The following is a 23,892-nucleotide window of genomic DNA, read 5'->3' as shown; positions in this document are numbered from 1 at the left end:
GCATCATTAAAACCAGTTTTAGCCATCACTTTTCCTAATGTTTTTTTTTATTTTATTTTTACAATGTGATTTTATTTTAATTTTCAATTCAGTTTTAATCATATCTTATTTAGAAATACTAAAAACTGACAAGCGCTTTTCAATGTGTGCAGTTTTAGTTTTCTTCCAGAAAAAGGACCATTTATTTCTCCTGTATATGAATTGGAAAACTACCAGGGATCTGCATGGGATCTGAAGATTCTAGACAGCATTATGACTCATGATTATAGAATCATAGAATCATTAACGTTGGAAAAGACCCTTAAGATCATCGAGTCCAACCATTAACTTAGCGCTGCCAAGTCCACCACTAAACCATGTCCTCTCCTCAAGCACCACATCTACCTGTCTTTTAAATACCTCCAGGGATGGAGACCTAACCACTTCCCTGGGCAGCCTGTTCCAATGCCTGACTACCCTTTCAGTGAAGAAGTTTTTCCAAATATCCAACCTAAACTTCCCCTGGCACAGCTTGAGGCTGTTTCCTCTTGTCCTATCACTTGTTACTAGGGAGAAGAGACCGACCCTCACCTCACTGCAACCTCCTTTCAGGTAGTTGTAGAGAGCAATAAGGTCTCCCCTCAGCCTGCTCTTCTCCAGACTAAACAAACCCAGATCCTTCAGCCGCTCCTCAAAAGACTTGTGCTCTAGACTTTTCACCAGCTTCATTGCCCTTCTTTGGACACACTCCAACACCTCAATGCCCTTCTTGTAGTGAGGGGCCCAAAACTGAACACAGTATTCAAGGTGCGGCCTCACCAGTGCCGAGTATAGGGGCACTATCACTTCCGTGGTCCTGCTGGCCACACTATTTCTAATGCAAGCCAGGATGCCATTGGCCCTCTTGGCCACCTGGGCACAGTGCTGGCTCATGTTCAGGCAGCTGTCAACCAACACCCCCAGGTCCTTTTCCATCAGGCAGCTCTCCAGCCACTCTTCCCCCAGCCTGTAGCGTTGCACGGGGTTGTTGTGACCCAAGTGCAGGACCTGGCACTTAGCCTTGTTGAATCGCATACAATTGGCCCCGGCCCATCAGTCCAGCCTGTCCAGATCCCTCTGTAGGGCCTTCCTACCCTCCAGCAGATCAACACTTCCACCCAACTTGGACTCATCTGCAAACTTACTGAGGGTGCACTCAATCCCCTCATCCAGATCATCAATGAAGAGGTTGAACCGGACCGGCTCCAACACTGAGCCCTGGGGAACACCACTTGTGACCCGCCGCCAACTGGATTTGACTCCGTTCACCACCACTCTCTGGGCTCGGCCGTCCAGCCAGTTCTCAACCCAGCTCAGAGTGCACTTATCCAGGTCATGAGCAGCCAGCTTCTCCAGGAGAATGCTGTGGGAGACTCTGTCAAAGGCCTTACTAAAGTCCAAGTCAACAACATCCACAAACTTCCTCTCATCCACTAAGCGGGTCACTTTGTCATAGAAGGAGACCAGGTTAGTGAAGCACGACCTCCCTTTCATAAACCCATGCTGGCTGAGCCTGATCCCCGGGTTGTCCCGCACGTGCCGCGTAATGGCACTCAAGATGATCTGCTCCATGACCTTCCCTGGCATTGAGGTCAGGCTGATAGGCCTGTAGTTCCCTGGATCCTCCTTCCGACCCTTCTTGTCGAGGGGTGTCATATTTTCTGACTTCCAGTCATCTGGGACCTCCCCGGTTGACCAGGACTGCTGATAAATGATGGAGAGTGGTTTGGCAAGCTCCTCTGCCAGCTCCCTCAGGATCCTCGGGTGGATCCCATCTGGCCCCAAAGACTTGTGAGCATTCAGGTGGAGGAGCAGGTTGGTGACTGCCACCTCTTGAACAACTGGGATTTCATTCTGCATCCTATCTCCATCTCCCAGCTCAGGGGCCTGAAAACCCAAGGATGACCAGTCTGACTATTAAAGGCTCAGGCAAAGAAGGCATTAAGTACCTCTGCCTTCTCCTCATCCTTCCTGGCAAAGTTTCCCTCCGCATCCAACAAAGGAGGGAGATTCTCCCTGGCCTTCCTTTTGTCGCTGATATATTTGTAAAACTTTTTTTGTTATCTTTAATGGTGGTGGCCAGTTTAAATTCTAGCTGGGCCTTCACATTTCTAATGATGAAACACTAGAAGCTGTCACATCAAGCTATCTAAAATTCGGGTAATGGAAAAATTAAAATATCAATGCTATTTCTATAAAATGCTAATATAAAAAAACCCAATTATTGACTTGAATATTGTGAATTTTGAACAAAACACAAACATAACAATTCAGTTCTATATGGAAATCCCTATCCTGATATAATGTATTTCCCACAGATAGATTCTGATAAGTCAATGTTACTGAATGTTTAATATTATTCAGTTTAAACAAACCATGCACAACAATTGGCTTTCATTTAAATAAGTGAACCAGGCTCACGGGACTTATAATTGAAAAGATCACAGAAGTGATTTTCAAAAGAAGATAGAAAAAATCTGAACAGATGTAGAAGGGAAAACTATTTGGGATGTCACATTCAGTTACTGTGGAAGACCCAGAAATTCTGTATCATAAAGCAAAGAAGATGACAGAAGATGGCAAGTGTAAAATAGAAAACAGTGAGGCATGTCTGAAAAAAACAGCATGCCACAAGTATAAAAAATTAGATGGGATGACTGTATTGGCTAGCTTTGAATAAAGATTTTGCAATGATAGATACATAGGATCCACTCAAAGTTGCTCAAGGGGTTAGCCAATGTAATTGAAATGCTGATATTACCTATGCAAAATCATGGTGAATGAGAGAAGCACTGGTGACCAGAAAAGTCTGAAGATATACCTTTAAGACAAGAAAGAGGACTTGGGCAATGGCAACTGCAGGTTCACTGCAGTCCACAGAAAGATTATGGAACTTGTCTAATTGGAGGTAATTTCCAAACACATAAAAGACAAAAAGGAACTCAGGAGCAGTCAACATGGATTTACTAACAGAAAATCACAATTGATGAATCATGATTTTCTTCTATGATTAAACTGACAAAGGGAGAATGGTGGATATAATTTACTCTGCTATGACTTTTGACTCAATCTTCTATAGCATTCTCATCTGGAAGCTGAACATATATGAACTTGATGAATGGAGAGGAAGTAGGTTAATAATTAATGGAACTTTAAGGTTCCAAGAGTGATAATCAGTCATTCAAGGTCCAGTTGGTAGCCAGTAACAAGTACAACATTCTATGGGTTGATATGGGAGCTTACACTATTCAAGGTCTTCATGAGAGACCTGGATAATGAGAATGCATCCTCACAAATATGTGGAGGATACTTAACTAGGGGACATGGATGATATACCAAATGGCACAACTTCTATCCAGAGAAACACTGAAAAACTTGAGACCTGAGTAAACACACCCTTCTTAAAGGTTTGCACAAGAAGTGCAAAGTTCTGCATATGAGCACAACATCCTTATCTGTTGGTACAGGCTGGGAATTGATTAGGTGAGTAGGAACCCTGCTGAGAAGCATCTGCGAGTCGTAGTGGACTTGATTTAGTGTTACTGACAATTTCACTTTGAGTGGGAAGCTTGACAACTTTGAGTGGGAGGCTTCTAGAGGTCTCTTCCAAGAACCTTTCTATGCTGCTGAGATATTCACCTAGGATATGCAAAGAAGCTTAATGATAAAATAATGAACTCAAATATAGCTTTAACTTATTCTAAACTGATACTGACTTAGTTTAAAATATTCGTGATAGCTATTTGTTTTTGTTGGGTTTATGACCTCACAAAGAGAAATCAAGCCTGTTAAGTTAGAAAATTGTGCTTAATTCTAATTAAACAACTTTGTCTTTATCAGAAAATTGTAGTATATGTTAAATGAAAAAACAAGAACCTTGTAGTTTTTCTATTCTTTTTCTTTTAAGGCTCTGATAACTTCTTTAAATAAATTATAATTCCTTTTTTTACCAGGATAAATATTCACAATATTTTAAAATCTGTGTTCAGTGTTTTGAATCCATTAAAACACCAACAAATATAATCTGTGAAAGAACACATACCAAAACCAATAGGCAGCTTTATTGTCCATGTGCAATCCAAACTGCTAGGATAGTTGCCAGGAAACCCAGGGCTGAGGATCACTCCGCTGAAGTCTGACATGCCACCACCACATTGTGCTGCAAAAAAAAGCAAAGACATTTTTCAGAGGAGTAGAATCCGCTAAAAATTAATCCAGAATATTGAAGATTCTTCCAGCATTAATAATATAATAATAACTAGGTTTATATTTCAAAAAGTGCGCAAACATTCTTTTACCCCTAAATATCTGTAACAAAGTAATTTACAAGTAGGTGCTTTAAACATATGTATCTTCTCTGAATTGACTAGGTCTTAATTTGAGGGGCACATGCACCTGAAAAGAGAATAGATGTTTACTCTGCACTCTATCTGCCTGAACCACCCTTGTGAATAGGCAAGTGGCACACATCAGCTCATAGCAACACTGACACAATTCCAGATTAGTTTGTAAAGGAGCAACTGAATAATATAAGATAATAATGTATTTTTAAAAGATTCTGTACTCAAAGCACTTCAAGAGACCTTTTAAAAACTGCATTTATATCCTGCTGTTCTAAAACCAACATAAAAGAAGCAGACTCAGAAAACGTACACATACACATATTTCCAGAAATTGAACTAAATCCATATTTGAACTTCATTTTAGTTTTTTTCAGGCATGACATCAGTGAATAAAGTAACTTACACTTCAATATTAGATTTGAAGTTGTTAATTATGGTAAATACAATTTTTTAACAGTTTTGTCCAATTAACAGCTGCTACATCCTTTGAAACACAATTAAAAATCATTACTTGCAAAAAAGAAGGAAAAAAAGGGAAATAAAAGCCCTAAAATTTTAGCACAGCATCTTTGCCTTCAGAATTTACCATAGATCAGTGTAATTATCATATCAGACTTCCTAGACATATGTTAATGCATAATGATGGAAAGTGAAGACTAACTCCTGAAAAAATTCTTACAAATATCTGAATCTTGTTGAATATTTATAAATTCTAAGCTGAGGGAGCTTGGTACCTCATAGGAGGTTTTTAAAACCTCACAGAATTAAGAAGAGGATTATGTGAGGCAGCTCAAGAGGACACGTAATCTGTCTTGAAGAAAAGCAAAGGATAAAATCTTTAATGAGATCTGCAGCATCCTACCTTCCATACATTCAAGATACAAATACAGATAACTTTTGCCATTAGGGAACCCAAACAAAAAGGCATTTCTATTCTGTGAAAGAGAATACAAATGGAAATAGTTTTACAACCCTCACATTTATTCATCACATAAAGAGAACATGTTTAAATGCACTTCAAATGTTTCATTTGGGCTTCTGGCAGGATTTCAGCGCTTTTTCCAACAGTATTAATATGGTCATGTATATAGCTTAATTTGAAAAATAATGTATCATCTTCTTAAATTGGGCAGATATGCCTTATGTTGAACTTATTGGAGATGAAACTGTAATGCTATTTCTATTTTAGTATTTTCTATAATAGTCATCGCATTGCTGTGGAAATGATTCATAAATAAATAAATTATGTTTGCAAGGGTCTCTGGAGTTCTCTTCACTGATAGTGAATTGATGATAGGTTCTGCCTAGAACATATTTGGTTCGGTTGGACTCGATGATCTTAAGGGTCTTTTCCAACCTTGACGATTCTATGATTCTATGATTCTATGATATTTCATTCTTTCTTCTTCTGACTGGACACTTCAGAAAAGGTTTGTCAAAATAAGTGTGAAGTATACTTTGAAAATCTTCAGCTTAATTTGACTATTTTCACTTTTAATTAAGTTCTTCCAGTTCTCTCTGTTCTTTCCCCTATAAGTATCTTCTATTTTTGAGTTCTCTGGCTTTCTTATTCTGGCATATTTAAGAAAGTTTATGTATGCTGAACATACCTAAACATATTGGAATCGGATAATTCCATCTTCTTACTGGTCCAGGCATACAGGTGATGTGTGAGTGTCCCTAAAATGACACAATATTTGCTAATTCATATAATAAAAAATATACAATATATGGCACATCATTAGTATCTCAACAAAAATAATTTAAATGTAAAACATCATCAAAATATAGAAAAACAATAACGTATAACATTTATATTGTACACTGTGAATCGTATCATACCTTCACTATAGCAGAGAAGACTGTAATCTTAACTATGTGATTGTTAGCCCACAAGAGGATTGTGTTTGTATTCTTAATATTGTTTCTAACTGCATAACAGTATCCAGCTGAATTCTATAATACCAGCTTTAGTATAAACCAAGGGTCTAGAAACTAAAGGTCTAATGGAAGCAATATTTACATAGTATTGTTTTGCATAATTTGTGGAATATGATGAAAAGATATGAACTACATACATTATACAGTACTGACTTTACATCTTAAATTCATAATACCTATTCTAAATGCAGTCCTTACCCTCACCCCTGAAACAGTTGGCTTAAGTTGCCAAAAGCTGAGATATTTAAGGACTCCCTTTACAACATGTGTCCCTTTACAACAGGTGAAGTGCTATGATTTCAAGGCAATCTGTTACAGATATGTTCCAAGACCCACCAGAGTGACCCTCTGTGTTGTTCATCAGCCTCGTGTAGTTGTAATTGTCTTTCAAAGACAGCAAAAGAAAATGAAAAACCTTAAGAGAAAACTGTACTTAGGATATCTTGCAAAACCAGACAGTACACATTTTAAGATGATCTAGTAGAAAAAATTCAGTAGCTTTTGGCCTGTTTGTTCAACCCTCATATGAAAAGAAAAGTTAGTTTTTCATGTTAAATCTCCTTATCGATTCAGAGCCTGTAGCATTTGAGGGAACCAAGTATCTCTAAAGCATCCAGGATAACTGTGAGTAGTTTATTCATCAGTCTGCAACCCATTCTTTTTCTCTCCTAGAAGAGAGATAAACACACTTTCTCCATAGTGCAAGTAGGCATATCGACTCATTGCTAGAATAAAAAAAAAAAAAATGAAGCGGCAAAGTCATAGGGTATAAGCCAGAAAAATAATATGGAGGGAAGAGGTTTTACATATGTGTTTGCACAGTCTATGCTCCAATATTCTTTATATTTTCTTTATTTCAGCCATTTGCTGTGGCTTGTCTGCTCACACATTTATATTTAAGTATGAAATTAAAATAAAGAAGAAAAAAATTATTGACAGGTTGGTCCCAAGAATGACCAGCTAAAATCAGGCAACATAAGAAGTAAACTTCAATAGTCATTGTCAGAGCTGCAATCACAGAACATTTCAGTTATTCTTGAAATACTAGAAGGCTGCACACATGACTAGGAACTCCGTCTTAAAGGGGAAACCTGGATACAGGTCCCAAATCCAAACAGCAGTTGAGATCTGGAAGCAGACAATTTTATTTAGTTTCTATCACAACATATAAACTGTAGCTTTTTAAAAAATATTTTTAGTAAAAGTAATTCAATTTCTATTTTTCATGTAGTACATAAGACCCCAGTATTTAGGTCTTCACAGAATTATGTAAAATACATGTTTGAAATTATTAACATTTTTAAAACTTCAGTTAGTTAGTCTGACACTCATCAACATGTGTTGCAGGCTAGACTGATGTTAATGAAGAAAGAAAGGCAGGTAAGTTATCCTTTTGCTAATTTACTCCAAAGGTATCAATAATTCCATTAGCGGTTAATCACGTGCTGTTAAATACAAAACATTTTCTCCCTTTAAGACTTTTATTTTTACTATACATAGGTAATGTGATTGTTTTCTCTCTTTTTACGCTCTCAAAGAGCTAGATAAAGTGGAGACTCTATAGTCTGCAGAGTCACAAATGAGAAAAAAAAAAGTTGTTCAAAACAGTAACTTATCAGTTGGAACCTTAGTCCTTTTGGGGAGTGTCTCAAGTGGAAACAATACTTAGTTTTGTATTTGGTTCTATGGTGTAACTGTACAAATTTTTGAAAATATTTTCAAGACCTTTCCTGTAGGCAGACAGATTCCTACTGGTTATATATGCTAAGTAACTCAAAGAGGCAAATTAGTCACAGTTTACAATTACTGCATTGCCTCTAGTTATACCTTTTGCTAATGCAAGAGCATAGCAAATTTGCTTGGCAGAAATAGACGCACATTTGAAAACCTTTTTGGATAAAAACCCCCAAGAAATTACTGAAATAAAATAACTGTCACTATCTGATTTACTGAGAAAAACAATTATTTCCTTTCCCTTTGTTTGTTCTTATTCCCCCTCTTCACTCACTTTCTTTTTCCTCCTGTTCCTAGAGAAGTATTGATAATTCCTCATCAAGTGATTTAACTTAATTTGCCAACACTACATAGCTCAGCTATGAATACCAAAGATGCCATCAAAAATAGACAACAACCTATAATCACTAATGCAGAGGAAGCACAGAGCCGTACACTTCTGATAGAATATTTGGATGGCTGTTAATTTAATATTTGGCAGAAAAGCCTGCCAGTCCTGCAAGCTTATCACAGGTTCACAACTCCTGAAGAGTTCAGTGTCCATTTCATATTGACAAACTCAAATATAACCATGTTAAGGAACTAAAAGGCACCATTTGAAATTAGAAACTTGGCTCACCTGAAGAGAATAACCCTGATCACACTGGAAAGACACCACATCTCCAACCATGTATCTGTCTCCAATTTTGATCCCATTGCTTGGTGTCTGTGGTTCAGGACAAGAGTCCAAGCCTATAGCTGTGAAAAATTGAGAAGTTTAGACATTCTAAGGAACATAAAACCTAGTTTTAGATTCACATAGAACTTCAGTGCACACTGTACATAGGCACACTGTATTGATATGTTTTAGGAAGCTCTTGGGTACCAGCAGTTTGTCTGTGGACAAGTAAGTGGTATATTATTTTGGAACGACTGTTACATAAGGAGAAAAACCTTATTTCCTGAGTAAAGTAAAAGGAAAGAAATAATCAGAGTGGCAACAAACACTTCCCAAAAATCTGCAGTCTCAACTCAAAGTCTTCTCTAAATTTCCACTATCTCCTGGCTGAGACTCATTCATTTCCACCTCCAGTCTCAATTCTAATTACAGCCTACCTAATTCAAACTGGGGGCACCCCCACTTTCCTTTCCCAGAATCCGTTCCCGGGGATGCTGGCCGATACTACACCAAGTGCAAAACACAGGAAAACCCATGCAAACTATAACTGCTTACCTGCATTCAGTCCATCATAGGTCTGACTCTACTCTTCCTTTCATGTACACAGACACACATACACACAGAGTAAATATTTACATCAGATTTTACTGAGTCTGTTATTTTAATGAAATATCTAGGTATCTCTTCTATTGCAATAGAAGCTAGTTTGCCAAGACACCATATGCTTTTTTCTTGGTCACAAAAAAGGGAAATAAATAAATTCTTCATCACATCTACCTAGGAAGATCGAGGGATATACAAATATGTGTAACATTAAATATAAGCAGCTCAGTTACTCTCTCTGCCTACACCCTAACTAGTTGTGAAGCTAGGACTGTTAAGCAACTAAACATCAGTACATAGGGTAATAGGGAAATGTTGTAGGATTCAACAATGGCACTGCTTCAATATATAATCAATCTCTGCATGTTTAAAAACTTACTAATGTAACTGATCACTTCAAGTAAGAATCTCATTAAGTAAAAATTATTTTTTGAAGACCCTTACAATGAAGTATTTTTATAGTATATGAAAGCTGAAAGCTAATACAAATTCTAAGGCATTTATAAAGCATACACATTATTTTTTGTCTATGAGGCATGTTTTGTGCATCAATAGTAGTTTTTACTACCATAATTTTACAATAACATTGTATTGTAAAAGTGCAAAAAAACTCAAATTGAATGTCTGGCATTTAGAAAGTAGACATTAAACTGATAATCTAGTTTGTAATTACTGTTCTTTAAAATGTATTGGGCACATGAAACTTTATATAAAACTATATTAAAAGAAAAACTTTTTGAACTAAAATCATTGGAACCTACAGTCTGTTCATACAAGTAAAACTCAGAACCATGGCAATATAAACTTCCTGCTATAAAACATAATTCGATCCTAAATTGGAAAAAAATCCTTAATGCCTTTGCAGTCCTTATTTTCATTGCTGAGAACAATAATGAGAGGTAAAAATGTATTTTTTACTGCAGATATCTGTTAATTGGAGTCAGAAATAACTAATACAGGTCCACAACCTGAGCCATTTTACTCAGTACTTTTGGTCACTGTTAACTTTGTGTTGTTTTTGTTTTTTTTTTTTTTAATTTTATATTTGTTATTAATCAACTTAGACAATTTGGCAACAAGATGTTCTCCACAATATGCAATACTGGCTTGCATCATCTTGTGTGGAAAGGAATGCTGCTACTTTGAAAAAGGTAGTATTTATTTCAGGGGTCTCCTCTGCAGCTTCACAGAAGAGGATGTAATGTTCCTTCCTCTATGACAATAATACTTTTGTATATATGGATCACACACTTACTGATCCCATAATGATCCTATATTTGCCATGTACTAAATGATGCAAGTATTTTGCAACCTATTTCTACGTAACAGATTATTTTTATCTTCCAAATTCTTATTTTCTCTTCTCAAACTGCAAACAAAAAGAACACCAAAGAATCTATTTTGAAAATGGCTGATGGGCTTAGATCCACTTTTTATATTTCAGAGATCCAGACAGTTATCCCGCTCATGTATAAAGTACAAATGCAAAAGAACAGTAGTACTTGGCTTACAGAGATGAGTGCTTATAATATATTTTGAACAGTTAAGGAAAGAGTTAGGAGTTTTCAGCTTCCAATTACTGAACCTTCATCTGAAATGCAAAACCTTACTATGCGAATACTCAGGCCATGCAAAGTGAAATGAGTTCAGTTAAATGCCTTTCTCAGAGTAGGTATCTTAACAGCTCGAAACATCACAGGTATTCATCCTATTGTTCTCTCACTTCAATTAATAAAATAATTCTTGGAAAAAAATACTTCTTGAACATTTACAATGTCTGAAACATAACAGGGCTTGCTGCCTTCCCAGCTGAGGGCTAGTCAGAGAACTTGTGTCTTTAGAGTGTCATGATAGTTATTCAGGTGAAATCATAAATTTATTCATAAACTTCACTCTGTTTATTATTGACTCATTTGTGGTGCATGACTAGTTCCTTGAACCACTTTATACTACTATCTCAGTATAATGTGTTAGATTTTTAAACTTTCATGAGCAACAGCATTAGAAAGAAAAGAGATTTTAACATAGGCATTCATTGAAAACATACTTCCAGTGTCTTCTAATTTTTAGATAAGAATAATTGTATATAAAGAAAAAGAAGCTATTTGATGTTGTCTCACCCTTCTCCAACAGCTCCTATGGCTCTAAATATAAAAAGTTACCAATGAAACTTCGGATAATGCACTCTGGTACTACAGAAGTCTTAAAGTAATAACCCTTTTAATTTTTTAGAGTTATAACTGTAATTTTATGGAAATGTTTTTATATTTATGATGTTAGAATTATACATTATACAGTTTAAATACATAGATTTCTAGGGATTATATTTTAGAATGAAAATTAGTCTGTCATGTTTTTTACTGATTTTAAATAGATATTGAGTATTATAGAAGTTATGTAGAGGGAATCTGACAAACTCAACTAATCTTAAAGTATATTACTACTATTTATACAGCATAATCAATTACCTAATTAGCAAAACTTTAGTTAGAGAAAATGAGACTAAATTAAGATCTATAGTGGCATAAAACATAAAAACATGATGTATGTGTTTAAGAAACCATTCTGTGGTGCTTTTAGGTGACATACTTCAGTTGATGCAATATATTTTCATATTTAAGGTATGCATTGGAACACATAAACTGTATGTTATAATAAGAATGTTACAATAGGAATTATTGAAAAAAATATGAAAAATATTGAAAATATTGAAAAAATATGAAAAAATAATCGCTTTGACAATAGAGGTGCACTTCCCCTCAGACTCATGTATCCTAGAATACATGAAATAGACTTGGAAGATGCACTACCTATTGAACAAAAAATATTTATGGCTAACTGACTTGAAAATTGCTTAATATAAATATTTAACTCTGATGTAATTTTCAATGAGAACTCTGCACTGATACCTCAAAGACGAAGACTTTAATTTAGCTGACTCCTCATGATGACCTCTGTCAGTACAGGCTCCAGTGAAATGTAATAAATGTATGAAACACTGGCATTAAATGTGGCCATTACTTTCTATTTACTATCTCTAAAAACGTAATCACAACTTTTGGAGCAGGAAGAGTTGTCTGAGAGTCAGAGATGACCAACACAACTGAGGAGAGTGAACTCTGTTCTGATCAATGCATTTCTGGAGAAATTTCAGTAGAAATACAGCAGTATTGTGAGTTCTGGAATTCTGACAAAAATTCCTGTCTCTCCGTTGCAGAAAGCTGCAAGAGACAAAAATCCAGAAAACAGACAAGATACAGTGTCTGTTGTCTTCCTTCCAGCAATGATGAGAAAGTATTGTCCCTTAGCTTAATCTCTGGTATCAAATTCATAATTCAACCCAATGCAGAATTTCCATAGTCTCTTCTTGAAAAATAATTAAGCTACAGATAAAAAAACAAAACAAAACAAAACAAAAAACAACAAATCCACAACTTTCCTCCAATTCACAGGTAAGAGAGACTATGTCTGTCTTACCGAGTAGTGCAGAGTAATAGTCATGGATCTATGGACTGAAACAGCTGGTGCCTAGGACCCAAGATCCATACTAAGTGCCAAACTAAAGGGTTTTATCATTATTAGCTTTAGTTAGTCTGGTCCTATAGGCTGATTGTCCATTAGTGGCTGAAAGTATTAGCTGAGATATTGAAGCACACATTCCTATTTAGTTCTGCATGACAGGAATCCAGATTGCATGCTCTGAAACCATGCTTTAGTTCTGTGTTGGAAGCCAGAGAATGGTAAACAAACAGGGATGCCTAACACTTTACATTTTTCCACATTTATTCTACAAAATAATTTCATTATTTTGCAATTTGAAGTATAGGAATTTAGTTACAATGTACCTCTATTTTAAACTTCAAAATAATCTTGACAATATTTTCTATTTTATTTTTCTTATTTACAGTTTATAGATTTTGTACTCCACAGATTTTATGGAGTTATTATGGGCACTTAATCCTATTCTGCACTTTGAATACCATAGATTTTACTTCAATTATTCCCACACATGCACAATAATTTATGTTTATTTTAGAGAATATATTTATAAAATTTATCACATATCACAGAAAATCTTAATTCAGAAGTCATCATAGTTTACTCTCCAACAACGATTCTTTACTTGTTACAAAGGTTTTGATGTTAAAGTTTACATTTGTTTCCAATAAAGATTACAGGTTTAGACATTGTTTTGCAATTTCCTCACTCCATCTCAAATATATTTTCATATATGATGTTTTAATCATATATCTCTATCACCTGCACATTAAAAGTTAATTAATTATTAATTTTGTAAAATAGCGTATTTTACTGAGCTACTGGTTAATTGGGTATCTACTGAGGGATATCAATAATCTTTCCTGAATCACAAATTTTCAGCATATACTTTGGGATACATTCACATAGAAAACATATTACATACGTACAGATTCACACATGCACCTTTGTATAAATCCATGCACACATATACAGCTATTGTTCTTGGCACAGACCAATACTTTAAATGATATGCTGTGAATTCTTTCTTTATTTAGCAGTGAAAGTTGTATACCAGCAGTACATTACACATTTCAGTTATTTGGACACAGGAATACACAGATGTGTTTTCACTTTCACTGGATTCAGTCTCATTTTAATTTCTTTTTCATAACTTCCTGCAGTTTTTTACCCTCTGAGGTTGTAAGCAGCTGGGAGAGTATCTGTATATCAAGGAAATGGCAGGATAATTCTAACCTATAACTAATGCTTAGTTATAGACAAGTGATCAGGCAGCAATTTTGCAAGGCCGTGTTCTCCGACTGGCTGATCAGACAAGCAGAGCATGGGATTTTCATACTGTAAAACTGACAAGAAATTACAGTGACACAATTATGCAGATCAGACACCAGAACCAATATGAGCAAAGGAAACTGCAGAGCTGGGAAGAGAAAAAAAAAATCTGCAACAAAATGTTATAGACTACCAGAATTCCTGGCAGTCAGCTAAGGCAATCTCATTCAGACAGAAAGTATATTCATAATTATATCTTTTTCTACTGGTGAGGTACTGAGTAATGAGAAAAACATTTGAAATAATTTTGCTGTGTTCTAACCAACCTGTCAGCATTTGTCAGTTAGTTAAGAAGCACAGCTGCTTTCAGTTTATTCATTCTCTCATTTTCTCTAAGAGTGATTAATTTTCATGTCCTACACATATATATAAAATACATACTATATAGTACATATATTATTGTATTGGGCATCATTTGCAGATTTTGTTGGGGGTGGTGGGGGGTGGGGCTGCAAGGGTGGCATCTGTGGGAAGAGACCAGGGACTGTGGCAAACACAGCTGGTTCCAGCCAGCTCCAGCCGGGTCCAACGGACCCACCGCAGGACACAGCTGCACCCACCAGAGAAGTCTGTGGTGCCTCTGAACCACTCAGATGTGCCTCTGTGAAAACATATTTAAGAAAAAGTGGTAAGCACCAAGAAAAGGAACAACAAAGCCAGAGCAGGAGGAGAAAGGAGACCTCACTGGAGGAGGATGGACACAAGAGAGTGACTGAGCAGAGGCTGCAGCCAAAGCAGCTGGCTGAGCAGGGACTGGAGCCCAAGTGTCCACTTGAGCAGGCACTGAAAGGTGGAACCACATGACACTGACCCAATCTGCTGCGCTGCCCTTGCCTCACCAAAGAGACAAAGTGTAGTGTGGGGCAAGGGCACGGGAAAACAAAGAAGTGTGTGTATGGGGAGATGTCTGGAGGGAAGCAGAGGAGTTTTTCTAAGAATTTGTTTATTATTATTTTTGTTCAATACCAGAATCCGCAATTAATTGTTAATTGGCAAAGAAGTTAAATTGAAATCACCCAAATCATTATGCTGGCTTTGCCTGCAGCAGTTATACAAATATGTTATATCTTGGTATAAGGATTGTCACATGAGCATATCTGCATTTACTCCTGACTGCTGTATGTTCAGAAAAGCTTTTCAGTGAGCAAAACCAAATTAAAGGTGGAAGTAAGACAAACTAAACTTCCCAGCCCTTACAGTACAGGTTTCAGGACTGATCTTGCTCCCTTGGAATTAAATGAGGATTTTGCCAATGACTTTGAAGTAATGGTATGTATCTCATTATGTGCAATAGAACTGAACATTCCTCTTTCATATAGTTTAGGTACACCTGATGTCTGCAACCAGCAAGCACTCTTGATTAATTGAACATTTCTGCATTACCTGTATACTCAAGATGAAATCCAGCAGCTGAAACACTGATATCAGACTGAAAATTTAGGTAGAGATTATTTGATGTGCTGTTGAGAAGTGGAGGTATGGTTGTTCCTGAAAAGAGAAATCAAAATATTATTGGAATGCACAGAAACTGAAATAAATACATACATAAATTTGTGTGCGTGTATGAAAAGAGAGAAAGAGAAAAAGAGAAAGGGAGGAAGGGGGGAGTGAGGATGGGAGGGGGAAAGAGGTCACATAACCAATTTCACCATATTTTGTCACCATGGGTATTATCAGATATATGTCCCTATAAAAGTTTTATTACATTTTCAGTGCACCACAGTATCAGACATATGAACTGTAAGCACTCATGGAAGCAGGGTCTAATATAAATTTATATTATCATAGAATCATAAAATCATTTAGGTCGGAAAGAACCTTTAAGAGCATGAAGTCCAACCGTTAACCTAACACTGCCAAGTCCACCACTAAACCATGTCCCTAAATGCCACATCTACACATCTTTTAAATACCTCCAGGGATGGAGACGCAACCGCTTCCCTGGGCAGCCTGTTCCAGTGCTTGACAGTCCTTTTGATGAAAAAATTTTTCCTAATACCCAATCTAAACCTCCCCTGGCACAACTTGAGGCCATTTCCTCTTGTCCTGTGACTTGTTACTTGGCAGAAGAGACCAACCCCCACCTCTCTACAACCTCCTTTCAGGTAGTTGTAGAGAGTGATAAGGTCTCCCCTCAGCCTCCTCTTCTCCAGACTAAACAAACCCAGCTCCCTCAGCCGCTCCTTATAAGACTTGTGCTCTAGACTTTTCACCAGCTTCATTGCCCTTCTTTGGACACACTCCAACACCTCAATGCCCTTCTTGTAGTGAGGGGCCCAAAACTGAACACAGTATTCAAGGTGCAGCCTCACCAGTGCCGAGTATAGGGGCACTATCACTTCCGTGGTCCTGCTGGCCACACTATTTCTAATGCAAGCCAGGATGCCATTGGCCCTCTTGGCCACCTGGGCACACTGCCTGCTCATATTCAGCCAGCTGTCAACCAACACCCCCAGGTCCCTTTCCGTCAGGCTGCTCTCCAGCCACTCTTCCCCAAGCCTATAACATTGCATGGGGTTTTTTGTGGTCCAAGTGCAGGACCCAGCACTTAGCCCTATTGAATCTCATACAAATGGCCTTGGCCCATCAATCCAGATTCCTCTGTAGGCCTTCCTACCCTCCAGCAGATCAACACGCTAGCCCAACTTGGTGTCGTCTGCGAATTTACTGAGGGTGCATTCGATCCCCTCATCCATATCTTTGATAAAGATATTAAACAGAAGTGGCCTGAATACTGAGCCCTGGGGAACACCAATTGTGACTGGCCGCCAACTGGATTTGACTCCATTCACCACAACTCTTTGAGCTTGGCCATCCAGCCAATTTTTTGCCCAGTGAACTGTACACCTGAATTTTACATGCTTTTATCCATAAAAGGAGAAATATTCACCGGGGTTTTCATAAAAGCAAGAGAAAATTCTGTAACTGGAATAATTTTAAATGTAACAGCCAAATATATCAAGCAGCTCTGAACATATTTTGTATGTCTATTCTTAGAAATGTGGTTGATTATTTATTTGTGTTTCAGCACAAGACAACAATCTATTGTCTGTGATCTCATTCTCTACACATGAATGAAGTAGAATAAAGGAAAACAAAACAAAACAAGACAAAGTAAGGCAAACAGAACTGTCTCATTTATCTAAAATAAGGGTACTGCATCCTTTAGTCATGTACAATTTCAAGAGGCATCTCTTTTAGAGGTCTGTATCTCTGGACCCTACTATAACAGTGGGTATAAAATGAGATTAATAGACATATAGTTTGGGAGCCTCTGAATTTTATTTAATTTCTAACATTTTTAAATATTCAGCTTTATGAAAATCCACTGAGAGATGACTGATAAAAACAGAAAGTATACTACCTGTTGTTGATTTTAGGAGAAAAAAACACACACAGACACACATGCATACACACAGAAAGGAACTAGAAAGAGCTGTGTGTTTACAATGAAGAGTTGAATCTGTGAAACACTTATTGTAAAATCTTCTCAGTCACCTGAATAACTTCCAAGCCTTGGAGCATTGTTGTCAGCACCATCATAAAAGTCTAAGGAATCCCAGTTGTGTTCTGTGGCAAAACTGACCACTTGCACCTATGAAGAAAACGTGAGGTAAAGAACATAAACTTCTTCCCCTCTGTATTCAAGCACAAAAATGGCCATAAATTGTAGCCTCTGTGGCTTTCAATCATGAAAAGTTGTGTCTTGCTCTCATTGTCAAAGAGAATAGAAAATCATCATTAAGTGAATAAAATTGCGTTGCAACATTTTTTTGTATTTAATTGCTAATTCAGACTTCTAAGTCCTGTGACCCTTAGTGATAACCACATATTACCTCTGATGAATAACACAACTGTGAAAATCATCTGGGTATAGAACATGATTCCCTTGTTGGGAGGACATTTAAGGGAAGACAAAATATGGTATTGTCAAGTACTGCAGTTTCTTTGTGATTCTCTCTGGTTTATCCAGGGCTGAAAACAGTCCCACAGTGATGCACGCTGTTTCATCTGTCTTGCCATGTTCAATTCTGCTTTCAGGTAAGAGCAACCTCCTGTGTTTGGTTAACTTCATCATTGACTCATTTCCTGAGGAGAAGCAGTCACTAGCATGCTACAAGCAAAAGGCAGAACATTCACTTCGTTCCTTCCAGAGGTAACAACATCCTTCCACTCATAAGGAGATGCAAAACGGTAAGCAGATAGACTGCAAGAGGGAGGTTGTATCTGTTCTCATACAGTGAAAACACTCCTTACAAAGTAGAGAAATGACAGGTTCCTGGTCCTGTTTTGGAGGGGAGAGGGTCTGGCAGTTTTTTGTTTTAGTAAAATAACCATTTAATGAAAAGCAATTAAAGAGTGACAGAATTGCAGAAGAAACCCCAACCACTCTCAGAAAGCGATACCTTAGACACTAAGTTAGAGAATTGTACTTATTTTACTGTTCTTCCACCTCACTTATTCTTCCTTTTATTTTCTCCAAAATGGAATAACTTCAGCACAAGAAATAAGCACTGGTTCCAGTACAAATAGGTAATGAAGTTCTTTTTCTAGGTGAAATATATGACTTGGACCTTCTTCTAGGTAAAACGAATGTTCAGTTTGGCTACCTATTTCTTGGATGAGGGTCTTAAACACTGTACTTTTTGTAGGAATTGGTCAGATACAACAGCCAAAGAATGACTTTTTTCTTAAAAAAGTGAAGAAATGCAGAGGCCCTGACTATTAGCATGTTTTAGATACTTGCAGAGGGTCCACTGGATCTGGTCTCTCAGAAAACTTTAAGACTTGTCTGTTCATTTCTTGGTTCACAAGGGTTTTAGGTGAAATGTATGGGTGTTGTCTCTGTCAGGAATATTTCTGAAGACATACAGAATTGGAAGAGCAGGCATCTAGGAAACTTTCAGAACAAATTTCAAATTATCTAATTTTTTATGTGTTTTCAGGGCTAGATTGCTGCTGACTGCAGTTTTTATATTCATCATAAAACACCTAATTTAAAACATTTATTTTAGTACAACTGTTGCTAGTTGCCCTAACCTTCCCATGCAGTCAATAAATAGACAGACATACCTTCAGGCAGTGATTGAGAGTCAGAGTCTATATTAATTGTTTTGAGTCATCTATTCGAGGTGCCTTTCTTCCCTAACTTTATAAGGAACCATGGTAGATTAATTTCCTGATATAAGGTATTTAAGTTAGGTGCCTGAAGGCAGGTTGTTAGTGCACACTCTTCATACTTACCTAAATCTACTTTTAAATGTCTGGTATGAGACAGATCAGTATTTACATCTGATCACTGTTTCAACAAATTCAACAACATAATCATGCACATTGATAGCTGTTATACCTAAATAGTTTAAAATTCCATCTACACATTTCACAGAGGAATATACATTGGTGATATATTATTTTCATCTTCTTTAAAGCTGGAAAAGTGTCTTTGTTACTTTGAGGGAATAAATATTGGTCAGGAAAAATGTCCAGATATTTTATGCATTTCTATAAACACAAAAACCGATAGCTATCACAGTATCTTGAGTATCTGCATATGCGTGCATTCTCAGGTTGGACAAAATCAGTCACCCAAGTTTTCAAATGTTGTCTCAAGTAGCTGATTTTCCCAGTAATAATTACATTTTTGTATATGTATATTCAGTTCTTTTCTTTCCTATGAAGTGAAAAAAACAAACCCCAAACAATTCCAATGTCTTTTTTTAATGTCCTTAGTAGATATAAAGCTAAGCATAGTTGTGAAAAATAACACAGTAAAAATGGTATGATGATTTCTGGTGTATACTCTGTCTTACTGATCTTGTATCAGCTGCATTCAGTTTATTATATCAGGGAGTTTATCTTCCTCAGACCTAGCCCTGAAAATCAGACAGGATACAAAGAATCAAGCATAAATATCACACTTCATGACTGTCCTGCTTCAGTGACAATACTAAACGTTCTACAGATCTAATTACAGTCATACAGGTATGTCCATGAAACTGCCCTGTTGTCATTACATTTATACAAATATAAATGAATAACTTATTTAGTAACTGAGAATAGAAAGGAAGGATGGTATTTGCTAGCTCAGCAAAAAACCTCAAGAGAACCAGGAAAAAAACCAAACAGTAAATATATCTACTTAATATGACTCTGGAGCAAAAGAATATCATGCAGATTAGAAACATAATTCGAAATTAAAGTTAGTAATTTAATCACCTAATTCAGTCTGTGATAAGAGATAAACACTTCCAAAAAGTAACAGTGACTGGCTAAGTCAGAAAGCCAATTAACGTCTAATTTAAACCCTCTGAGTTATCCTCCTAGTGTTTAACTTACATTACTGATTGTATAAGAAATACACAAAACAAAGTATCCTAACTTAGTCAACTGTTTAAATCAAGTACTGTTCCTCAAAATCAATCTCAAAACTAATTTATGTTATTAAATATTATTGTTAATGGAAATGGGTGGCTTTGAAAACCAAACTCATAAATCTTATCATGTATGGACTTAATTTGTATTTATGATGGTTTCTGTGTTCTTCCATAAAGTTTTTACACTTTTCTTAAGTATTTTTAGTTATTTAAAGCAAAAATAGATTTTCTGAATGCTTATAACGTAGCAAAGTATAAACCCATACTATTTTTAAAACTTTTCTTGACACAGTAGAATACCTTAAAATCTCTGTGATGTAATTTATTAAAAAGATTTAATAAACTGTCCACAATGGTTTTCCTGATTTTCACTGTTAAATCTCTACCTACAGAAATAAAGCTCTTTATTTATTCGTTTTCTAGCGTAGTTATGTTTTGAACGAAGGGTAGACATAGAAAAATTGCTACCATGGTTTCTTGATATGCATTTTGCTAGGAATTTGATCAGATGATGCTTAAAAGTCCTAATTTATTAAACTCAACTGCCTTTCCAATAACCAGATTTCTGCCAGTTTCTTTAGTGAACCTTAAAGAGTGAGATATACATGACTCAGCTTAATGGATAATTTTCTGCTATGTGTTCCATGAACTTCTTAATCTAAATTTTAGTAAATGAGAATTCTGACAATATTTTAAAGGACCAATTCCCATCTCAAATTGAAACATACTGAAGCATATTTATATCACAATGAATTTCCATAACTATAGAGTAAATAAATGAGTTTCTAGGAAAACATATATAACCTGTTCATGGAAGCAACCCACTTAATTCCACTCTGTTAGAGGAGATTTATCCATTTTGGGAGAGGGGAAAAAAAAAATCACAGGAAAGCCTCTCTATTTTCTCTGCCTTACAAGGAGTCACTGACCTATTGAAATAACACATTTTAAATTACTGGTGTTTTTTTCTAAGTAAAAAGTTACAAGTCTATCTTTTAAGATTTTTGTAAATCTTGTAATTTTTAACAGCTGCGTGAATAAAAAGATGTGCAATAAATTCCATTGTAAGAATCATTAGTGAGATAAAAAAATATATGAATAAATGATCTTTTCATGCTCTCGCATCAGGAAAAATAGTTTTAAACATGATGATAACAAGCAAATAGAAAGTATACTTACTTGAATCCCAGCTCCCTCTGGTACTGTGATCTTCCACACACAATTCAGATTGTTGTCATAAGGCTCAGGGTAACCGGGAGACAAAATAGTCCCTTTGCGCTTTGTTAAAATTCCACCACAGGGCACTGAAAGGAAATGCACAAGGCAAGAAATTAAGTATGAGGCTTCAGAAGTGAGAAAAGTTATTATCAAAGCTTGCACAATATTCAGCATACCATGGCTGAAAACTTTTGTAAATTTATGCTACACTAAAAATTTTATATTCATCTCAGGAAAATAAAAACTTGTGTCTCAAAAACCTTCTTTTACATGACCAAAAAAGAATAAAGAAAAATTAGAATTGTGTCAGTTTTCTACTTGACAGAATCATGCTAATATTCCCCTTATTTATTTGACCTTTAACAAAGTAAGTAAAATCCATTCCATTGTCTCCTAGTAATCTTACAAAAATAAAAGTATTATTTTTAGGGGTTAAGAATGAAGTTTGAACAGTTATGTATTGTATTAGTAGAAAAGATAAAAATGTGTCATAAAAAAGATAGTCTTTCTTAATATTGCTACTTTGTTGTTGTCTGAATAATTAATAGCACCAGTCTCAACTCCCTGACTGTTCTCTTTGCTTGTGTGAGTTATCCCATTACAGACTATGGATCTATTACATTAGTAAAGAAGTTGCTAAATGCTTGCAAGACTGCACTCATCATATCCATGCCCATGGATTAATAAAAGTGTTATGCATGAAATAGGACAGAGGCATTCAGTACCATCAAGTTTCTCTTCTGAATGTTCAACTTGAATGTATCTTGTCTAGATCATTAGATGCTCTGACAGGGACAAAGAATATTACAGCTTAATCTAGATGATACATATATTCTGTTGTTATTTAAGAAGTTGATGGAAAAGATTGATGAGATGGTTTATCAAAACCATTAGAAGCTAATGTATCACTTCTATGCAACACTATTAAGTTCTGAACAGATTTCATTAGGTACAAATATGAGGATTTAGAAAATACGTAGGAGAATGCAACTTATCTTAATAATGAATACTGTAGCAACATTTTGTGTGGCATATAATGATAGAATCTGTTCGGAACTACATGGGTAAACTAAAGGGCAGTGTCACTTAAAGTGCTTAAATAATTACTCATAAAAGGATGAACAGACACAATGATTGATGTCTACTATCTATAAGGAAATATTCAAGCATTCACCAGAGTTAAGGCAATTTAATATGGTCATGTCTACCACTTCAATTATTAAACTGATTTAGTTCAATGCAATTTTCACCTCATATATATTTTATCACCTTTATTGGCACAGTGATTTTCACACATAAGGTGGCCTGTAACCCTTTCTCAATTCAGCTTGCCTAGAGACAGATAGCTTTCTCTTCCACAGACTGAATCATATATTAAAATATCAATAATATATTGTGATCAATGGCCAAAATAATTATTTCAACACTTTCTTGAGTTGTTATGTCTGAAAAACAAAGGGAATACATTTCAAGGGGATAAATAGCACAACTCTACTGATTAAACTGTATTCACTGAGAATAAATGAAATATAGCTATATACTTCAACTTCTTATTGATATATAAATTGTGGTTCTATTCCCATGTCTGAAACAGTCTAAATAAATATTATTTGCATATAATAGATGGTTAATCATATTTTATTAATATTACTTCAGTGGTACTTAGTCTTGATGTCTATCAAAATTTTACTATTTTGGAGAAAATAATTTATTTTACTGAAAATCACTCAGACTCTACCATGCACCATCAGCTGATTAGCACAGAAGATTCAAATCAAGTTAATGAAAAAATGTTCTCTATTTTCCTTTCCTCCACTCATCTAAAACTCTGCTTATGTAGTTCTTAATGCTGTTTCTTAATGCTGGAGTCAATATCATAATGTGGTTTTTGAAATGGGTTAAGATCTTTTTTTATAAAAAAATCTGTTCTCTGTCAAGAAAAGTAAAGTAACTTTAACTCATACATATATATTTACTGTTTTGGTTGGGAATGGAGTTCTTCAGATGTCTTCATCCTCAAAATGAATAGTTTTCAGTGTTTTCAATTTGCACAAAATTAATGTATAATGCAGTCAATACTGCAACAGATGTTATAGGTGGAAAACTTTGAATACATTGCAAAAACATCTATGCAAATGATAACCAATTTAACTTCATTTATAAACAACTGATT

At 35.8% G+C, this 23,892-nt stretch overlaps 1 protein-coding gene across 1 annotated transcript in view; it reads right to left on the bottom strand.

Moving 5' to 3' along the window:
- Positions 1-23,892, bottom strand: part of CSMD3 (CUB and Sushi multiple domains 3) — a gene marked incomplete at both ends in the record, with an annotated part of 751,074 nt that overhangs the window by 119,172 nt on the left and 608,010 nt on the right. The window contains 6 exons of the mRNA XM_082307341.1: positions 4,061-4,177; positions 5,972-6,041; positions 8,656-8,774; positions 15,511-15,615; positions 17,626-17,722; positions 21,681-21,805. Coding sequence (XP_082163467.1) covers positions 4,061-4,177; positions 5,972-6,041; positions 8,656-8,774; positions 15,511-15,615; positions 17,626-17,722; positions 21,681-21,805 — 633 coding nt within the window. The remainder of the gene's footprint in view (positions 1-4,060; positions 4,178-5,971; positions 6,042-8,655; positions 8,775-15,510; positions 15,616-17,625; positions 17,723-21,680; positions 21,806-23,892) is intronic.

This window comes from Platalea leucorodia (assembly GCF_965183815.1).
Source record: "Platalea leucorodia genome assembly, chromosome: 1".
NCBI lineage: Eukaryota > Metazoa > Chordata > Aves > Pelecaniformes > Threskiornithidae > Platalea > Platalea leucorodia.
The sequence above is the reverse complement of the archived record's forward strand: the minus strand, read 5'-3'. Positions and strand labels throughout refer to the sequence as shown.